General features: G+C 54.3%; 1 protein-coding gene across 3 annotated transcripts; it reads left to right on the plus strand.

Annotated features, from left to right (window-relative positions):
* The first annotated feature begins 9,083 nt into the window (after positions 1-9,083).
* On the plus strand, positions 9,084-15,388 carry ZNF853 (zinc finger protein 853). Of its 3 annotated transcripts, none has more exons than XM_081256153.1 (3): positions 9,084-9,764; positions 10,550-10,672; positions 13,167-15,388. In XM_081256153.1, exons 2-3 carry the CDS (start codon positions 10,588-10,590, stop codon positions 15,257-15,259), a joined length of 2,178 nt encoding a protein of 725 aa, XP_081112279.1. In that variant the 5' UTR covers positions 9,084-9,764; positions 10,550-10,587; the 3' UTR covers positions 15,260-15,388. The 3 variants fall into 3 exon arrangements, with proteins under 3 accessions (XP_081112279.1, XP_081112278.1, XP_081112280.1); XM_081256152.1 differs by having other exon boundaries at positions 10,555-10,672; XM_081256154.1 differs by lacking the exon at positions 9,084-9,764 and adding an exon at positions 10,295-10,450 and having other exon boundaries at positions 10,555-10,672.
* The last annotated feature ends 2,333 nt before the right edge of the window (positions 15,389-17,721 follow it).

Below are 17,721 nucleotides of genomic sequence, written 5' to 3' on the forward strand. Positions count from 1 at the left end.
TAAGGGATATTCTTGCAATTGGATTCTAAGAGGGAGTTTTTCTAATTAGGTAGGTATTTGTCCTACATGGGAAGATGTCCAAAGTATATTTAGTTTAAAGAGCAAGTTGGGAGTTCCCTGGTGGTCCAGTGGTTAAGACTTGGCGCTTTCACTGTCGTGGACCGGGGTTCAATACCTGGTCGGGGAACTAACATCCTGCAAGCCACAAAAAAAAAAAAAGTTGTTGCAAGTCAATATGTATATTATGATCTCTACTGTGTAAACACCTTATAAATAAATAACAATATATTCTAGTTATGATGTATCTCTGTTGTTTCTGCCCATTCAAAACTCTGCCCCCTTTTTCCTGCTAGTGAGAGCATCCTGACTTCACCCCTGAGGCCCTGGCTCCATCCCTGGCCCAGGCCTGGCCTAGCTGAGCTCTGCAGCCCCCATGGTGGTTGCCTGAAAATGAACCCATGAACCCAATGAACCTTAATGAAACCCAATTCTAAGACTTGAGCCAGGGATTTCCCTGGTGGCGCAGTGGTTAAGAATCCACCTGCCAATGCAGGGGACACAGGTTCAAGCCCTGGTCTGGGAAGATCCCACATGCCGCAGAGCAACTAAGCCTGTGCGCCACAACTACTGAGCCCACGTGTCACAACTACTGAAGCCTGTGGGCCTAGGTCCTGTGTTCCGTAACCAGAGAAGCCACCACAATGAGAAGCCCGCACACCACAACGAAGAGTAGCCCCCACTCGCCACAACTAGAGAAAGTCCACACACAGCAACAAAGACCCAACACAGCCAAAAATAAATAAATAACTTTATTAAAAAAAAAAATGACTTGAGCCAGAACTACTGGAAAGAGAATCTGTCTTTTCACTTGAAGCTGGGAGGGTGTAAGTCCACAGCTGGGGTGGGAGAGGCAGGGGGGCAATCACGTGGATGGAGGGTGACCACACAGAGGAACACAGAGCTGAGAAATGAAGAGACCCGAAGTCCTTATGATGACGCTTGTGCCCTGGATCTTGACACGCCTAAACATGGTTTCTATACCCTGGGCTTCTAAATTATGAATCAATAGATGCTTCCCAACTTTTTTTTCCTCAAATCAGTTCAGGGTGATTTTCTTTTACCAGCAACCGAGAGATTCCTGATGAATTCACAAATACATATACCTATGGATTTTTATAAGAAACATCTGGAAAACTGTGTTCTTAGCTGTTAAGAGGGGTTGTCTCTGGAGGTTGGGATTTTAGGAGAGTTAAACTTTTTTTCTGGCCGTGCCACGCAGCATGTGGGATCCGAGTTCCCGGACCAGGTATCCAACCCAGGCCCTGGTAGTGAGAGCACCGAGTCCTAACCACTGGACTGCCAGGGAATTCCCTAAACTTTCTAAATTATGGCTTTGCTGTCCAACATGGAAACCTGTAGCCAACGTGGCAGTTGAGGAGCCCTTGAAATGTGCCCAAATGGAGATGCACTGTGTGTGCAGAAGACATATATAAAAAGAATGTAAAAGTTCTCATTCATAATTAAAAAAATCAATTACCCATTGAAATGATACTATTTTGGATAGATTGGGTTAAATAAAACATATTACTAAAATTAATTTCACCTGTTTCTTTTTACTCCTCTCAATGTGGCTACAAATTTTTTTTCAATGACTTTTATGGTTTGCATTTGGCATCACACTTCTGTTAGGGCTGGTAAAGAGAGCACATGAAAGCCAACCTGTAAATCTTCGCTGAATGAATATCACGTTTAAAGTGTTTGCAACATGCAGTATTAACTCTGTGATCAGATCAAGAAAATGAAGTCGAGAAATGTTTAACGCAGTTGCTGATATTTGCGTGGTGACCCCAATTGCACCTCAGCCCCTGGGATTTTGCGTCACCTGCTGGACTAGGAATTAGTTGGTGGAGTAATCAAGAGCATGGGCTTTAGAATTCCACAGACCAGGATCTGACCCCAGCTCGCCCTTTGTGGCCTTGGAGGAGTTCATTTAATCCTCTGAGCCCTGGTGTTTTCAGCCACAGAATGGGGCGAAACACGCTTTCCTCCATAGGTGTAGCTTGACAAAGGCGTTTGAAAGGAGAACTTGTGCCCCTTTGTTCCCTGGGCTTGAGCTACCAAGCCCTAAGGTGCAGTTTCCCTCCTAACTTTGTGGAGCTGAGATTGCTGGCTGTCCACCAAATCCATTTTCTCCTTCCACCAAAATTAGGTGGTAGCTGAACACACCACTAGATTCCTTTTCCCCTCTGCCTCCCTGGCACGTGATCCCTGTGCCTCGGGCAATGTAGATTGGACAGCCAAACTGAGCTGAGCCATTCAGAGTCTTTCCTCGGAGTTTAGATGTGGCGGCCAAGAACATGTGCCTCCCAGGTCTCTTGCTGTGGGAGCACAGCTGACCTACAGCCCCAATCAGATTTTAAACTCAGAACCAGGCAAGCACCTCAGTTCCAGTTCTCTGAGAGTGAACATCGGGGGATGGGAGGGTGGGGGTTTGGACCTGGGGAAGCGATGCCTGATGTTTGCCCACTGGTCACCACCATGCACGCTTTACACACACCCTGGGCAGTCAGTGCTGCCCGTTCATCGGTCACTCTTCCCCAGAGCATATTCTGGACCTTCTCCATCATCCCCAGCTGGATGCAACTTTCTGCAGCCCCAGAGTTGCCATCTGGATGCAAGTCTGTCACATTCCACTCCCCCTCCAGGCCTGTGTAACTTCCTCTTTCTGTCTCTCCTTCTCTCTGTTTCTTTTGCACACGGTCTCTGCCTCTCTCAGGAAAGAGAAAACCAAAAGCACCCATCCACCAGATTTTAGAAACTGGAACACAGATGACCTAGTGGACCTGACTTAGCAGAGTAGAGAAAGCTGAAAGCTAAGCTGTCAGAGGCAGAAGCCAAGCAGCAGCCACCTGAGCTCCCCAGACCCCCAGAAAGCCTGCAGAATCCAAGACTTCCTAAAATCAGGAAGATTGGTACAAAGTATTAAAAGGAGCCAGTGGGCCCCCAGACCTCCCCTCCCACTTTGTATCCAGCTAAGAGACCCCTCCTCCTCCACCCTGGCAGAAGCCTGAGACCAAATAGGCTCTGATTTGGGGAACACCAGGCAGAGCCAAAGGCAGGGAGAGTTCATCTTGAAAGCAGGGGGATTTGATGAAATCTGCTTTCTGTAATATGAGAATCCTCTTTTCCCTGTTAGGCTCCTAGAATGCTCATGATCAAGTTACTTCTCCAGGCTAGAGCTTAAATGAGTCCTTTCTAGAAAAACTGAGTGGCCTAAGAGAAAGTACTGACAGGTGTTCGAGGACACCCCTCCCCCTGGTGAAGTTCTCCAGTTGTTCAATTCCCTCTCTTGTATGCAGAGTGACTCACTCCACGCATATGACTGAACAATCCAGGGTCACCTGGCATGCCCGGAAACCCTCCAACAGGAGAAACAAAACAAACACATTAAAAACAAACAAACAAACAACAAAAGGAACTGCAGCAAACAAAGATGACAGAGGGAGCAGGAACAAAGTTAACTGTCCTCAGAGAGATGAGAGCAAGTATTGTAATCATGAAACAAGAACAGCAAGTATGAGAAAAGCAACAGCTTGAGAATAAGAAAGCACTGGGAAATTGAAGACAGGATAGCAGAAATAAAAACATTCAACAAAATGCTTAGAAGAAAATGAAGAGAACATCCTCTAGATCTGGGTTCTAGAAAGTGCACTGATTTTTTTTTTTTTTTTTTGCGGTACGCGGGCCTCTCACTGCTGTGGCCTCTCCCGTTGCGGAGTACAGGCTCCAGACGCGCAGGCTCAGCAGCCATGGCTCACGGACCCAGGCGCTCCGCGGCATGTGGGATCCTCCCGGATCGGGGCACGAACCCGTGTCCCCTGCATCGGCAGGCGGACTCTCAACCACTGCGCCACCAGGGAAGCCCGAAAGTGCACTGATTTTAAGTGATGAAAAATGGAAGAGGAGTTAAAATGACTTGAGAGGATTAGAACAGAAGGTCCAATATCTTTTTTTATATATAAATTTATTTATTTAATTTATTTATTTGGCTGTGTTGGGTCTTTGTTGCTGCATACAGGCTTTCTCTAGTTGCGGCCAGCGGGGGCTACTCTTTGTTATGGTGCATGGGCTTCTCATTGCAGTGGCTTCTCTGGTTGTGGAGCACAGGTTCTAGGCGCGTGGGCTTCAGTAGTTGTGGCACATGGGCTCAGTAGTTGGGGCTCGTGGGCTCTAAAGCGCAGGCTCAGTAGCTGTTGCACACGGGCTTAGTTGCTCCGCAGCATGTGGGAACTTCCCCGACCAGGGCTCAAACCTATGTCCCCTGCATTGGTAGGTGGATTCTTAAGCACTGTGCCACCAGGGAAGTCCAGAAGGTCCAATATCTGAATAATCAAAATTCTGGAAAAGGAGAAAAGAAAGCAGAAGGGGGACACTATCAAATAAATAACTCAAATTCATTTCTCAGAACAAAAAAACATGAGTTTCCAGATTGAAATAGCTGCTTGAGTGTCCATTATGGAATTTCAGGATACAGGTTAAAAAAAAAAAAAAGATTTACAAGGTTCCAAAGGGAAAATACCAGTCACGTGCAAAGGATCAGGTATCAAAATGGCCCTGGACATCCACAGTAGCAATACTGGAAGCCAAAAGGCAATGAAGCAGTGTCTTTCAAATTCTGAGAAACAATTGCCAATCTGTAATCCATATTCAGTCACATGAGAATGAAGGTTTTTGCACATGAGGGTTCCCCAAAATTTACTTGCCATATACTTTTTCTGCTGCAAGACTTCAAACTACATTTCCCAGACTCCCTTGTCTTGGCCTCGGGCTAGATTCTATTACACTAGTGAGATGCACTAATGAGAGATGGAAGAGAAGACATTTCCTGTTTCTGGTGGTGCCTTCACCGGTGGCTGGTGGGTCTGGGCTCATGAGATTGCTTTGGACTCACAGTTCCAACAGTGGGTACAACAGGCTTGATGACAGAACTCCCTGAAATATTGTTTTTCCCCTTTGCTCCTCCAGCCCCGAGGGCACTAATTTCTGAGTGGTCTCATCTTCCCTCTTTGTAATACTGAAGCCCTTTTAACATGTTTGTACCATTTTCCTGTATTAAATGTTATGTTTAATTACTTGAGAATTCTGCTGTTTTCCTGAATGGATTTTCTGGGCCTTGGGCTGACTGAGATTCCACTCTTGTAGTTGTACCATCTGGAACACATCTCCTCCAAGGCCACACGGCAGCAGAGGAGTGAGATGGAGGAAGCACACCAGCTCGTAAGAGCTTTGTCTTAGAAGTAGCATATGTCACTTCCTTTCATAGTCCCTTGGCCAAATTATTCATTTAACCCCAATTTAACTGCATGGAAGGCTTGGAAATATAGGGGAGCTCTTGGAATAGTTGTTGAGCACGAAGTGTCTCTACTACAATGAGAAAGATAAAGACGTGGTATGAGGAAACAGAATGATGCGAGAGAGAGAGAGAGAGAGAGAGAGAGAGAGAGAGAGAGAGAGAGAGAGAGAGGCAAAGGAAAGTCCCAGGCTGATGGCAGCATCCCTGAGGGCAACCTGCCCAATTTGGATCCCAAGGAAGGAGGCTCCAGAAGGGATGTCTCTGGAAACAAAATGAAACAAATAGATTTTCTGACCAGTTTCACCAGGTGGAAAGTTGTGTTGAGAGGCATGTATAGAGCTGAAGGAAGATGTGAGGAGACCTAACTGTTGATTCTAAGAATGAATCAAAGAAATTTAAGAGAGAAAGAGAGAAGGAGTGATTAATTCCAGGAAGAACCAAGAGTTGTATAAGAAGGAAACTAAGAAAAATAATTCACTAGGCTGAGCAGTGAACAACATTTGCATAGATATAATTATGGAAACAGTAAACATGGATTTACCAAAACTGATAAAATTCTGTTGAGAGGTGTGGTACTGCACTGCAATTCTTTTTTTTTTTTTTTTTGCGTTACATGGGCCTCTCACTGTTGTGGCCTCTCCCGTTGCGGAGCACAGGCTCCGGATGCGCAGGCTCAACAGCCATGGCTCACGGGCCCAGCTGCTCCGCGGCATGTGGGATCTTCCCAGACCGGGGCACGAACCCGTGTCCCCTGCATCGGCAGGCGGACTCTCAACCACTGCGCCACCAGGGAAGCCAAGCACTGCAATTCTGATACTGACCACCAGAGTTGGCACAGACTCCACAAGTTAAGGACATGATCCCCAACAAGACTGCCCTGACCTCAGATATCCACTGCAAGTTTGGAGTTTCCCAGGCCACCTACACTTCTGACCAACTGGCTGCAAATTCAGGGGTTCCTATGACCCACTCGGGTTCGATAATGCACTAGGTCAACTCACAGAATTCAGGAAAGCACTATACTTATGATTACAGTTTTATTATAAAGGATACAAATCAGGACCAGCCATGGGCCATGAAGGGACCCAAGGTCTGGGAGAGTCTTGAATATGGAGCGCTCTGTATCCTCTCTCTGTGGAATCAGAATGCATCCCCCTCCTCTGATTATCACCAACCAGGAAGCTCAGCTGAGCCTGGTGTCCAGAGATTTTATTGGGGTTTCATTACTTAGGCATGATTGACTGAATCATTGGCCATGAGACTGATTTCAGTCTCCAGCTCCCCACCTTCTCCCCAGAGGTTGGGTTGATATCACTGGCTCAAACCCCAGTTACAGAATCACATAGTTGGTCTTCGGGGTATGACTAGCACCCACCCTGAAGCTATCCAGGGGTCCAGCAGGAATAACAAAGGCATTCCTATCACCGAGGAAATGACTAGGGTTTGAAGCTGTATCCCGGAAAATGGGATAAAGACCAGACAAATGACTGGACAACAGGAGGATGAGAGGGAAAGTATGCATGTGTCTGTGTGGTTTAAAGAGTTAAATCTGCACCTTGCAAAGTGGGATGTCCATAGATACCATCTAAACTGGAAAAATCAAGTAATAGCATTAGAAGCATGTTATTTAGAAATATGGCAAGAGATACTAGAAGAAATGGGAGTGGACTCAGAAGTGAGGAGATACTTTCCTTGTTGCTACAGATTTCGTAGAACTATTTGACTTACACAGCTCGGTATGTGTGTTACCTTGATTTAAAAAAAAATCAAAGGGAGGGAATTCCCTGGCAGTCCAGTGGTTAGGACTCCATGCTTCCACTTCAGGGGCACAGGTTCGATCCCTGATTGGGGATCCTGCATGCCCTAAGGTGCGGCAAAAAAAAAAAAAAAAAATTAAAGGGAAAATGAGGAAGAAAGGGAAAGCATGGCTGTGGTTGAGCCAGTGCTCAGGTATGGACCAGAGAAATGATGCTCTTAGGGAGAGAACTGCTGACCTGGGAAGACACCTTACTGCAGGTTTGCAGGATGTAAAGGTGAGCAAGAAGCCTGTGGTAGGAAGCAGAGCCTGAAAAGGCAGCAGATCGGGAGGAAGGGGGAACCAAGGGTGTTCTCCCAGCAGCCACCAGAGAGATGTCCAAAGCTGCCTAGAGGTGGAATGAGATGAGAGATCCAGTGGCATGGAGGTCCCTGGTGACATGAGGGAGTTATCTGGGTGGAGTGATGGGGTGGAGGCGAGGCTGCAGAGAGGGAAGGAGGGACAGGCTAATGGGGATGTGGATGGAACTACTATGGGTCATCTTTCCGGGAAGTTTGGGCACCCAGGGCAGGAGAGAGAGGGGATTGTATGTTTTTAAGACGAGAGAGCCATGAGAGTGAGTAAATGCTGTTGGAAAGCAGCCAGCCGAGGGGGAGGTTAAACATTCAAGGGGTGAGTGGATCCTCTGGGTATGAGGTCTCCCAAGAGGCAGGAGAAGGCAGAGACAGCTGTGCCCTCGGCCCTCCCAGGGGAGCGGAAGGTGCACAGATGCCCTGTGCAGGAGGGAGATGCTCACTTATCCTCAGACACCCGGCTACTGGGGTGCAGTCCCCACCCCACAGATGGAAGGCAGTAATTGGCCTCATTCCATGGCTGGAAGAAGCCCCTGGGAACCCAGATTTTTCTGTCTCCAAAGCTACGCTCTTACTGCACTTGTTCTGCGGAGGAGGAAGATGTGGCCCTGCCCTCTGGAGCTCCTAGTCTGAGGTGAAGCTGCCAGACAGAGTACAGGCAGTTCAGGCAAGGGCCAGAGGGGAAGCCCCAAACTCCATTGCCTGAAGGGCCAGGACGAATCCAGAAATGGAACAAGGGGGCCACACGTGTGGCAGCTATGTGAGCATGGAGACAGTAAGGAGGGGAGGGGGCTGTGACCACATGAGGGCTCGTGTCCCCCTCCAGCGGGGTATTCCCATAGTCCACCCAGGAGCAGCTCCCTATGGCCAGCTCTTTGGGTTTTCAGAGAACTGGAGTATCCCGATTTCAGGGTGAACTCATCTCCAGATCAGAGAGACAGTGCAGTAAAGGGATGGGATATTGAGATGGAGGGACCCCTGACCAGCCGGGAAGTGGCTAGGCACGTCCAGGGAGGCCGTTGCCAGGTGCTGCTGGGGTGGGGACTGGGGAGGGCAGAGGGCGGGGGTGGGGCGGGGGGGCCTTGTGCACAGAGGAAGCGAGCAGGGGGCGCAGAGAGGGACGAGCTGACCAGGGTGGCCCGAGGGTGGCCCCTACGACGCCATCTGGTCCTTTGGGACCCACGCCCACCGTCCTGGCTGCAACACTCCCCGCCCCCTCAGGCCTGTCCTCGCCACTCCAGGGTCCAGGACCGGGGGTCCAAGGTGAGGAGGGGGAGGCCTCTTCAGGTGGCCCAGGATGGGGCTTCAGTAACTGAGTGTCATCTAATTGAGTGCTAATTATGCCCAATTTGTACCCTGGCCAGGGGCGCCCTGAGGCTGTGCCTGCCCTTCACGGGGCGGCAGGGCCCCAGCTGAGAGCCTCCCACCCTTCCTACCACAGGCTCCCGGCGACAGTCGCCAACCCCGGCGCGGACGCGCGCACCCAGGGATGCGGCCGGGCGAGTGGCCGGGCGGGGAAGGGTTAAGCCCACCGAGCTTGCGGCTGCCTAGAGCGGCGGCGGCGGCGGCGGCGGCAGCGGCGGCAGCGGGGGCCGGGGCGCGGGGCCGCGCGGGCGGCGGGCGGGGGACAGGATGCGGATGCCGGGGGGACTTCCTGTGCCGGCCCCCGCCGCCCCCGCCCCGGGCCCGGCCGCTGCCCGCACGGACGCACGGCCGGCGGGTCGCACGCTCGGGCGGGCGGGCGAGCGAACGGGGACCCCGGCCCGGCCGCGGCGCCCGCCGCCCGCGGGGCCCGGCCCAGGCTGCCCGCCCGCGGGCTCCCGGCACCTGTGGTCGCCGGCGGACCCTGGCCTGGCCCGCGCTGCCCCGGGCTGAAAAGACACCGGTAGCACCCGGCCCCGCCGACCTCGGGCTGGGTCGTCCACCGGGGCCGCCCTCGGGGCCAACCCGTAGCCCTCGGCTCCCGCGATGGTCCCGCACGGCCGGCCCTGAGCCCCGCGCTGGCTGGGGACTCGGCCTCCTCCAGCCCCCCCCCTCCAGGGAGCCGACACCAACTTCTGCTTTTGAACTCCGCTCTGCCCCCTTCTTTTGGCCCCGCGCGACCTCGGCAACCCAGACCGCGGCAGACCCTCCTGAGTCCCCAGAAAGGCCCCCGGGTGGCCTGGCGCCTTCCCGGCTCTTTCTGGATGGAGGCTCCTCAGGAAGGTGCTGGCTGAACGCTTTGGCCTTCACCTTCCAGCCCCTGCTGACCACACCTCCCCTAGTGCAGAGGCTGCGTGAGGAGCAGGAAATGCTGTACCAGGTGAGGCCCAGTGGGTAGGACAGCTGGGTGAACCTAGGGACGCTTCTCTTAAGAGGCTTTGGACTGGATTCTGCAGGGCTAGGGAGACCTGGAGTCACCCTGTTAGGTGGGCAGGGAGGACGGGACATGGGCACACCTCTGCAGGGGCCAAGGTGGATGCAGGAGAGAGGCGGGGAGCCCTCCAGACCTCAGGACTGCCTGGGCACAGGGCCAGACAGGCAGCCCGCCAGTTCCGTGGGTCGTGGTACCCTGGAAACCTGCCTTCCTGGGAGCTGAGGTGGCACCTGGACTGACCCACATGGCCTGGAACCGCTGGTCTGCTGGCGGCCTGGGAAGGTGGGGTGAACCCCCAGAGCAGCCTGGGAGGCAGGAGGCCAGGGAATTGAACAGACTTGTCAGTGCTTGGAAGGGGGCTAGGGGAGTGTGAGATGGACAAGTCTCTCTTTTTTCTGCAGACTTCCCCAAATGTCCCTTCTGGGAGTGCACCTAGCCACCTTAGTGTCGTCCCTCAGTGACGCACAGCTGCATGGACTGCCCTGGGTGTGGGGCTGAATGCGGGCCCTGCACAGAGTCTGGAGAGGCAGGACTCCAAGTGCAGGCGAACGGGCTGGGGATCCAAGCCTCTAGGCCACCCCTGCTCATCCCTTTCCCGGCTGTGGACCACACGGTTCTCCTTTCCAGCAGGGGTGAGCTGCCAGCTCTGGGGGGTGTCAAAGGAGTTGGTGCCCCTGGGCGTGGGGCTCACAGCATTCCCACGCATCTGAACAGCTTCCTTCCTTCCTCAGCACAGCTGGCTCCCTGGGATCTCCGTCTGACTGCCAGGATGGAGGTAGGGCCGGCAACCAAGACCTTCGTGCTGGAGCTTCGATGTCTTGAAGATGGGGGCTCAAGGCCTGACACCCTCTCAGGTAAGTGGCGGGGGGGGGCCTCTGACCTCCTAAACCAGGAGGTGGTCCTCAGGTCCCCAGCAAGGATCCTTTGACAGAACCCAGGCCTGCCACAGCTGGGAGGGAGCCCTGAATGGCGGTGTGCAGCCTGCTGTCTGGAGGGGCACCCGCCTGGCAGTTTCGGGGTGTGGAGGGCAGGCTGCACCCACACACATCGGCAGGTTGAGAGCAGGTGGCTCTCTCAGGCTGCAGTCTTGCTGGTGAGGGCTGCCTGGCAGTGCAGACGTTCTCAGTCCCTGCCCCGGACCTGGATAAGTGCTGGCTGGGACCCTCTGCTGTTTCCCCAGGACTCACACAGCCTCCATTTTCCTCCCACTTGTCCCTGGCTCCAGACTCAAGGTCCCAGATTGAATTCAGCGGCAGGGGGGCCCTCTTGTCATTGGCCGCTTGTCTTTTCTTTGGCCTCTGACCTCGTCCACTTTTCCTTGACCTCTGCTTCCATCCAGCTTTCTCCCCTCTTGCTCAGAGGCAACTGTGGCCCTGCAGAACCTTCCAAGACCCCGTCTCTCTCTGGGACCTGCTCTGGGCGAATCTTTCCATGGTGGCCACGCTCGTGGGACTCAACTCCCCACTCTGGGCTTCGAGGGTGCTGAGTGAGGGGCTGGGGCAGGGTTGAACAGAGCATGAAAAGGACCAAGGGAACTGGAGGGGTTGGATGGGGATGTGTGGACTTAACTAGGACTCTTTTGGCTTTTTTTTTTTTTTTTTTTTTTGCCCGTGCTGCGCAGCTTGCAAGATCTTAGTTCCCTGGCCAGGGATTGAACCCGCACCCTCAGCAGTGAAAGCTCCGAGTCCTAACCTCTGTATCGCCAGGGAATTCCCAGGACTCTCTTGGCTTAAATATTTAACTGACAAAAATCTCGCGAGAGCAGACATATCGGGTGACACTTAAGTATACATTTACTACAGCATTGTTGTTAACAATGTTTAAAATGCCATAAGAAGTCGGGAGTGGCCATATGGCCAAGCACTGTCCTAGATATGAGAGGACCCACACAGAGGCGTGATGTGTCCCTGCTGCCCCCAGAGGTGGTGGGAAAAGGGAGTGTCCATGTGACCTTCGATTTGCCGAGAAAACAGGTTTTCATGGCTGTCTTCGCTCCCTTCCCGCGTACTCCCACCTGATGTGAGTGTTTAGGGAAAATGCAGTCACTGATCCATTAGTCTAAGCAAAGGTTATTGGAAGTAGTTTCCTAAAAGGGAATTATTTACATGTAGATATCCCTTGGCTTTATTAATTCAATATATTCCTTTTGATGATATTGTATGAAGAACGGATGTTGAAATCAGACTTGGGAATGGAGAAAGCCTCTTCGGATTTTCTGATAACACAGCAGGAATGCTCAAAGTGAGAAATTGCGTGTGGGTTTTGTGAAACAGCAATGGAATGAGTCCCGTTTAGCTGAGCTTACACTACGTCCTGTAGCGTGCTGGGGCTGCACATTTATCCCCTCTAATTCTCATGATTTCCCTGAAAGGGATTTGTCTGCTTTAGCAGATGGGGAAATTTAGGTTCCCAGAGGTTAAATAATTGGCTAGTTGCCATGTTGACTTGGGGCTGTGAGTTGGTCCTTTCCATCCCAGAATAACAATCTGAAGCACTTCCAGCCTAAGGACTGTTTCAGATGGAGCTAGTTATATCCTCAGTATTTCCAAACTGTTTGTTAGTTTTCAAACCCATTCCAAACCCACAGGGAGAGGGATTTTTCAAGCACCTGCTAGGGGTAATGTCAGGGCTCTTCCTGCTTCACTCATTAAGCTGTTGGGGTGGGTGTCACTAAGCTATGTTACAGACAAGGAGGGCCCTGAACCTGCAGGAAGTTAGACAGCTGCTAACTGGTAGAGTTTTTCTGAACTGAGGACTTCCGACCTGGAAACCTCGTGTTCTCTCTGACACTTTGGTGACTTTTAGAAACTGCCACGGAAACACTTCCAGGCAGCCTTACAGAAATTCTTTATTATGTACAGAGAAGGTGAGTTCCATTCATTTAAGATGTGACCTTAACTGAGGTCTGAGTTCAGCATGGGCTTGTGGCTTAGCCGTGGGAATGGCTGGTTCACTGTTTCCTACTGGATGGCAGTTAAGCCCAAAGGACTTCTCAGGGAGTGGTGCTAGGGAGCCGCAGGCACCCACGGTGTCACTGCCAAGGTCTAAGGCATGGAGACTGTGTGGCAGAAGGCCCAGAGGAGAGGTCAGGGGGCTGGGGTCCAGAGTGATGTGACCATCTGTCCCTGAGGCACATTTCCAAACCAACTCCACACCTCTGGGCGTTTCCGTTTCTACCATACCGCCATTGTCACTTGGTCCAGTGTTTTGGGGTCCCTGCTGAGGGCTCAGGAGTGTATGGTAGAGTGACTGTACATGGGGCAGGATAAGGGGGGAGATCCTGGGAGTCTGGATCGGAGAGCTGCCTGTAGATCTTTCTCTCCTGGCTTCCTGCCATTTCCACTACAGGTGGCAGCGGTGGGAGTGAGAGTCAGGAGGAGGAAGAGGCTCAGGAGAGGAGCAGTAGCCCACCACGGCCAGCAGTCTCAGCCCCGACGGGGGCCGGTGCAACCGCTGAGGGAGCCCCGCTAGAACAGCAGGAGTTGCAACCCCAACAGTTAGAACAGCAGCCAGAGCTGCAGTGGCAGGCACAGCAGGAGCAGCTGCAACAGCTGCAGCCACGAGACCAAGTGTCAGGACATCAGCCAAACTCGCAGCAGCAACAGCAGCAGCAAGGCGGGCAAGAGCAGCTGCCTCGACCACAGCCGGAAGAACCCCAATCTGTGCAACAGGAGCCACTGCAACCACAGCTGCAGCTGATGCAACAGCAGGAACAGTTACAAGAGCAGCACATGCGAGAGCACCAGCTGTCACAGCAACAGCAGGAACAGTTCCAGCAGCAGCAAGATGGGCAACAGCCGCTGCCTCGACAGCAGCAAGAACTACAGGAAGATCCCCAGTCTGTGCGACATGAGCAGCGGAAACCACAGCCGCAGCGGCTGCAACAGCAGGAACAATCACAGGAGCAGCAAGTGCAAGAACAGCGGGTGTCGCAGCAGCAGCGGGAACAGTTACAGTCACAGCAGCTGCCACCACAACAGCAGCAGTTGCAACAGCAGTTACAGCAGGAACAGTCACAGCTGCAGCAGCAGGAACAGTTACAACTGCAGCAGGAACAGTTACAGCAACAGCAGAAACAGTTACAACCGCAGCAGGAACAGTTACAGCTGCAGCAGCAGCAACAGTTACAGCTGCAGCAGCAACAGTTACAGCAGCAGCAGCAGCTGCAGCAGCAACAGTTACAGCTGCAGCAGCAGGAGCAGTTGCAGCAGCTGCAGCAGCAGCAGCTGCAGCAGCAGCGGCTGTTGCAGCAGCAGCAAGAACAGTTACAGCAGCAGCTGCTGCAGCAGCAGCAAGAGCAGTTGCAGCTATTGCAGCAGCAGCAAGAACAGTTACAGCAGCAGCTGCTGCAGCAGCAACAGTTACAGCAGCAGCAGCTGCTGCAGCAGCAGCAAGAACAGTTGCAACAGCAGCAGCTGCAGCCCCGGCCACTGGAGCCAGAGGAGGAGGAGGAAGAGGTGGAGCTGGAGCTCATGCCGGTGGACTTGGGGTCGGAGCAGGAGCTGGAGCGGCAGCGGCAGGAGCTGGAGCGGCAGCAGGAACAGCGGCAGCTGCAGCTCAAACTGCAGGAGCAACTGCAGCAGCTGGAGAAGCAGCTGGAGCAGCAGCAGCAGCTGGAGGAGCAGCAGGAGGTGCAGCTGGAGCTGACCCCGGTGGAGCTGGGAGCCCAGCCGCCCGAGCTGCAGCTGGAGCTGACCCCCGTGCCGCCGGAGCTGCAGCTGGAGCTGGTGCCCGCCGCGGGGGGCGGTGGTGCCGCCGGCCCGGGGACGCCCGCCGCGGTCGTGGTGGCGCCCCCGGGCTACCTGGTGCTGCAGGAGCTCATGGTGCTGCCGGCCGTGTCGGCGCCCTCGGTGGTGGCCATCCCGGGCCCGGCGGGCAGCGCGGCCCTGACGCCGGCCCGGCAGCGGCGGCGGCGGCGCGCCCGGGACCGGCCGACCATCTGCGGGGAGTGCGGCAAGGGCTTCAGCCGCAGCACGGACCTGGTGCGGCACCAGGCCACGCACACGGGCGAGCGGCCCCACCGCTGCGGCGAGTGCGGCAAGAGCTTCTCGCAGCACTCGAATCTGGTGACGCACCAGCGCATCCACACGGGCGAGAAGCCCTACGCGTGCCCGTACTGCGCCAAGCGCTTCAGCGAGAGCTCGGCGCTCGTGCAGCACCAGCGCACGCACACGGGCGAGCGGCCCTACGCCTGCGGCGACTGCGGCAAGCGCTTCAGCGTCTCGTCCAACCTGCTGCGCCACCGCCGCACGCACTCGGGCGAGCGGCCTTACGTGTGCGAGGACTGCGGCGAGCGCTTCCGCCACAAGGTGCAGATCCGCCGCCACGAGCGCCAGCTGCACGGCGCCGGCCGCTCCCGGGGCCTGGGCCTGCTCCGCGGCGCGCGCGCGGCCGCCGGCGGGGCCCCGCGCGCCGAGCAGGCTGCGGACAAGGCGCCGTGACCCCGGGCGGGGGCCGAGGTCGGGGAGGGCGCCGCTCTCCCTGCCCCCAACCCGGGAAGCGCCGCGCCCGCTAGGACGTCTTGACCCAGTTCCGGGGTCTCGGGGCGTCCTGGAATATCGCCGGGAAAAGGCTGCCATCCTCCCGGGTCAACTGAGTGGTCGGACGGGTTCACCCTCAGAAACACTCCACAGGAGGATGTGGACGAGGCTAAAACAGCACGGATGTTGCACATCAGTACAAACGGGGAAGCCTCCCTGGGAAAATCGGACTTACTGGAGATGAGAGCCGCAGGGGAAAACTTCCAATGACAAGACGAGATAGTGGGTGACATTCGACAGAGCTCGAACACTAACCAGGGAGTCCGATATACGTGGTACAACGCACATGAAAAGGATTTGGTCCTGGTGAAAATTATTTCATGGGAAAAAAGGAAATGTATCTGCACTACGTAGAAAACTGATCAAGGCACTAAATTGTCCTCAATGGCATTTGCCTTGAAAATACTTCCTAGAATGAAAATTCATCAGGGTGGATAAAATCCTGATTAAAATGTTTGTGTTCATAAACACAGGGTCCGAGTGTCCGCTGGGTCAATGTGCAAATGCCAGGAAGTCCACTCTGGGCGAAGGTGAAACCTTTCCTCCAGGGCCACCCAGGCAAGCCTCAGGCCGGCTCTAGGCCTCTTTGCTGCCGTGTTCCCATGCCCACAGCCGCTCCCTAATGCCTCTTGAATAGAAGCCCGGGGCTGAAGCACAGGGCATGCTGGGAGTGCTGTCCAAGGTCCTAAGGGGTGGTCCCTCCATCCTTCCCAAAGAGCTCCGGGTAGCGCCACCCTGGCCTCCCTTCTCAGATGCCCGTCCAGGGACTGAGGCTATGGGGTCGGGGCCTTGAGACGCAGGGGCAGGTTCTCCCGGGCCAGGCTGTGCAGAGGGCTGGCCCGAGTAGACCCTGCCTCATCGCCAGGAGTCGGGGAGAATGTCAGGGACAGGGATTGGAGGCAACAGAAATGCTCTTTATGACAATTTTGTAAACATCTGGGGCTCAGTCAAAGCAGCAGCGATTGTGATGCCTTGTGGGAAGGCAGGATGATGCCAGGGGCGGGGGGCGCCTGCCACCTCAGGCCCCCAAGCCCTTCCTGCTCTCGACTCCCCAGTGTGGCTCCTTAGATGTGGCCCTGCTGTCCTCCCTGCTTCTCCTTCACTAACAGAGCCTGCTACGTTTCACAGATGTGTTGGTAAGTGAGAAACAAACAACGAAAAATAAAGTGAGGAAAGACATTGTCCTGCCTGTGTTTTCACCTCTGGGTTTTATGGGGCTTCATTTCTCTGGCACATTTTCCTGGGCGCTCTAGAAACAAGGGACTTAGTATTCAGGCCCGTGCCCAGTGCTTCTCACCCTAGAGCCTGCCTTCTAGCCCGAGACCCTTGGTGGGGGATGGGCTCATTCAGTAAAACCCTCCTGGGAGGGATGAGGACCAGAGAGTGGATGCCGAAGGAAGCCAGTTTGGGCGTCTCCATGGCCTTAATAAATCACGCGCACATAGACCCTTGTTTCAAGGTCTGCTCCTGGGGAGCCCACCTTAAGACTGACGGTGTTGACGGCGGTCTTAGCAAGTGGAGTCTAAAGTGGGGACCCTGGGCTTGGACCACTCGCCCATTGTAGCAACAGGGGCCCCCTTGTGGGTGGTGACCCCTGGCCGCTATACTGATGGACAGGACAGGATACCAGGTGAGAGGGGATGCCCCAGCTCGTGCGGTATCTTGAGCACTTCAGAGATGTGAGAAATGGTTATTATAGGTACTGTGGAACTGGTTGGTTTTGCTGAGCACCATTAAAGCCACGATGAGGGTAAAAGAGAGGCTCGGGGGCTTCCCTGGTGGCGCAGTGGTTGAGAGTCCGCCTGCCGGTGCAGGGGACACGGGTTTGAGCCCTGGTCTGAGAGGATCCCACATGCCGCGGAGCGGCTGGGCCCGTGAGCCATGGCCGCTGAGCCTGCGTGTCCGGAGCCTGTGCTCCGCGATGGGAGAGGCCACAACAGTGGGAGGCCCGCATACCACAAAAGAGAGGCTCGGGACCACAGTTATCAGCTGAAGGCACAGAGAGACCGTCAGAAGTCCTCCATGCAGTATGTAAAGGGACTCAGTTCTTTCTACCAAGCGTCGACTACCAAGGACTAGGCACAAGGCGTAATGTAAGAGTAGCGAAACTTCTGGCTTGGATCGGGGTGTCTGGGCAACGTCCTTGAGAACACCAAGCCCCCCCATTCCCCTCAACTCTGAGCAGCGGGTGTGACCCGATTTCCCTTGCTGGAAACACCAGCTGTGCCTCTTACCTTGTCCAGAGACCATGCAGAGGTCTGGTTGAGGCAGATGTCTTTCAAGACAATACTTGCCCTCCTATAATGAGGTTCTAGGCCCGGCACGGCCTGGCTGGGGCAGCGCTGGCTCTGCCAAGAGAGGGA

This window comes from Mesoplodon bidens (genome assembly GCF_964165515.1).
Source record: "Mesoplodon bidens genome assembly, chromosome: 15".
Classification (NCBI taxonomy): domain Eukaryota; kingdom Metazoa; phylum Chordata; class Mammalia; order Artiodactyla; family Ziphiidae; genus Mesoplodon; species Mesoplodon bidens.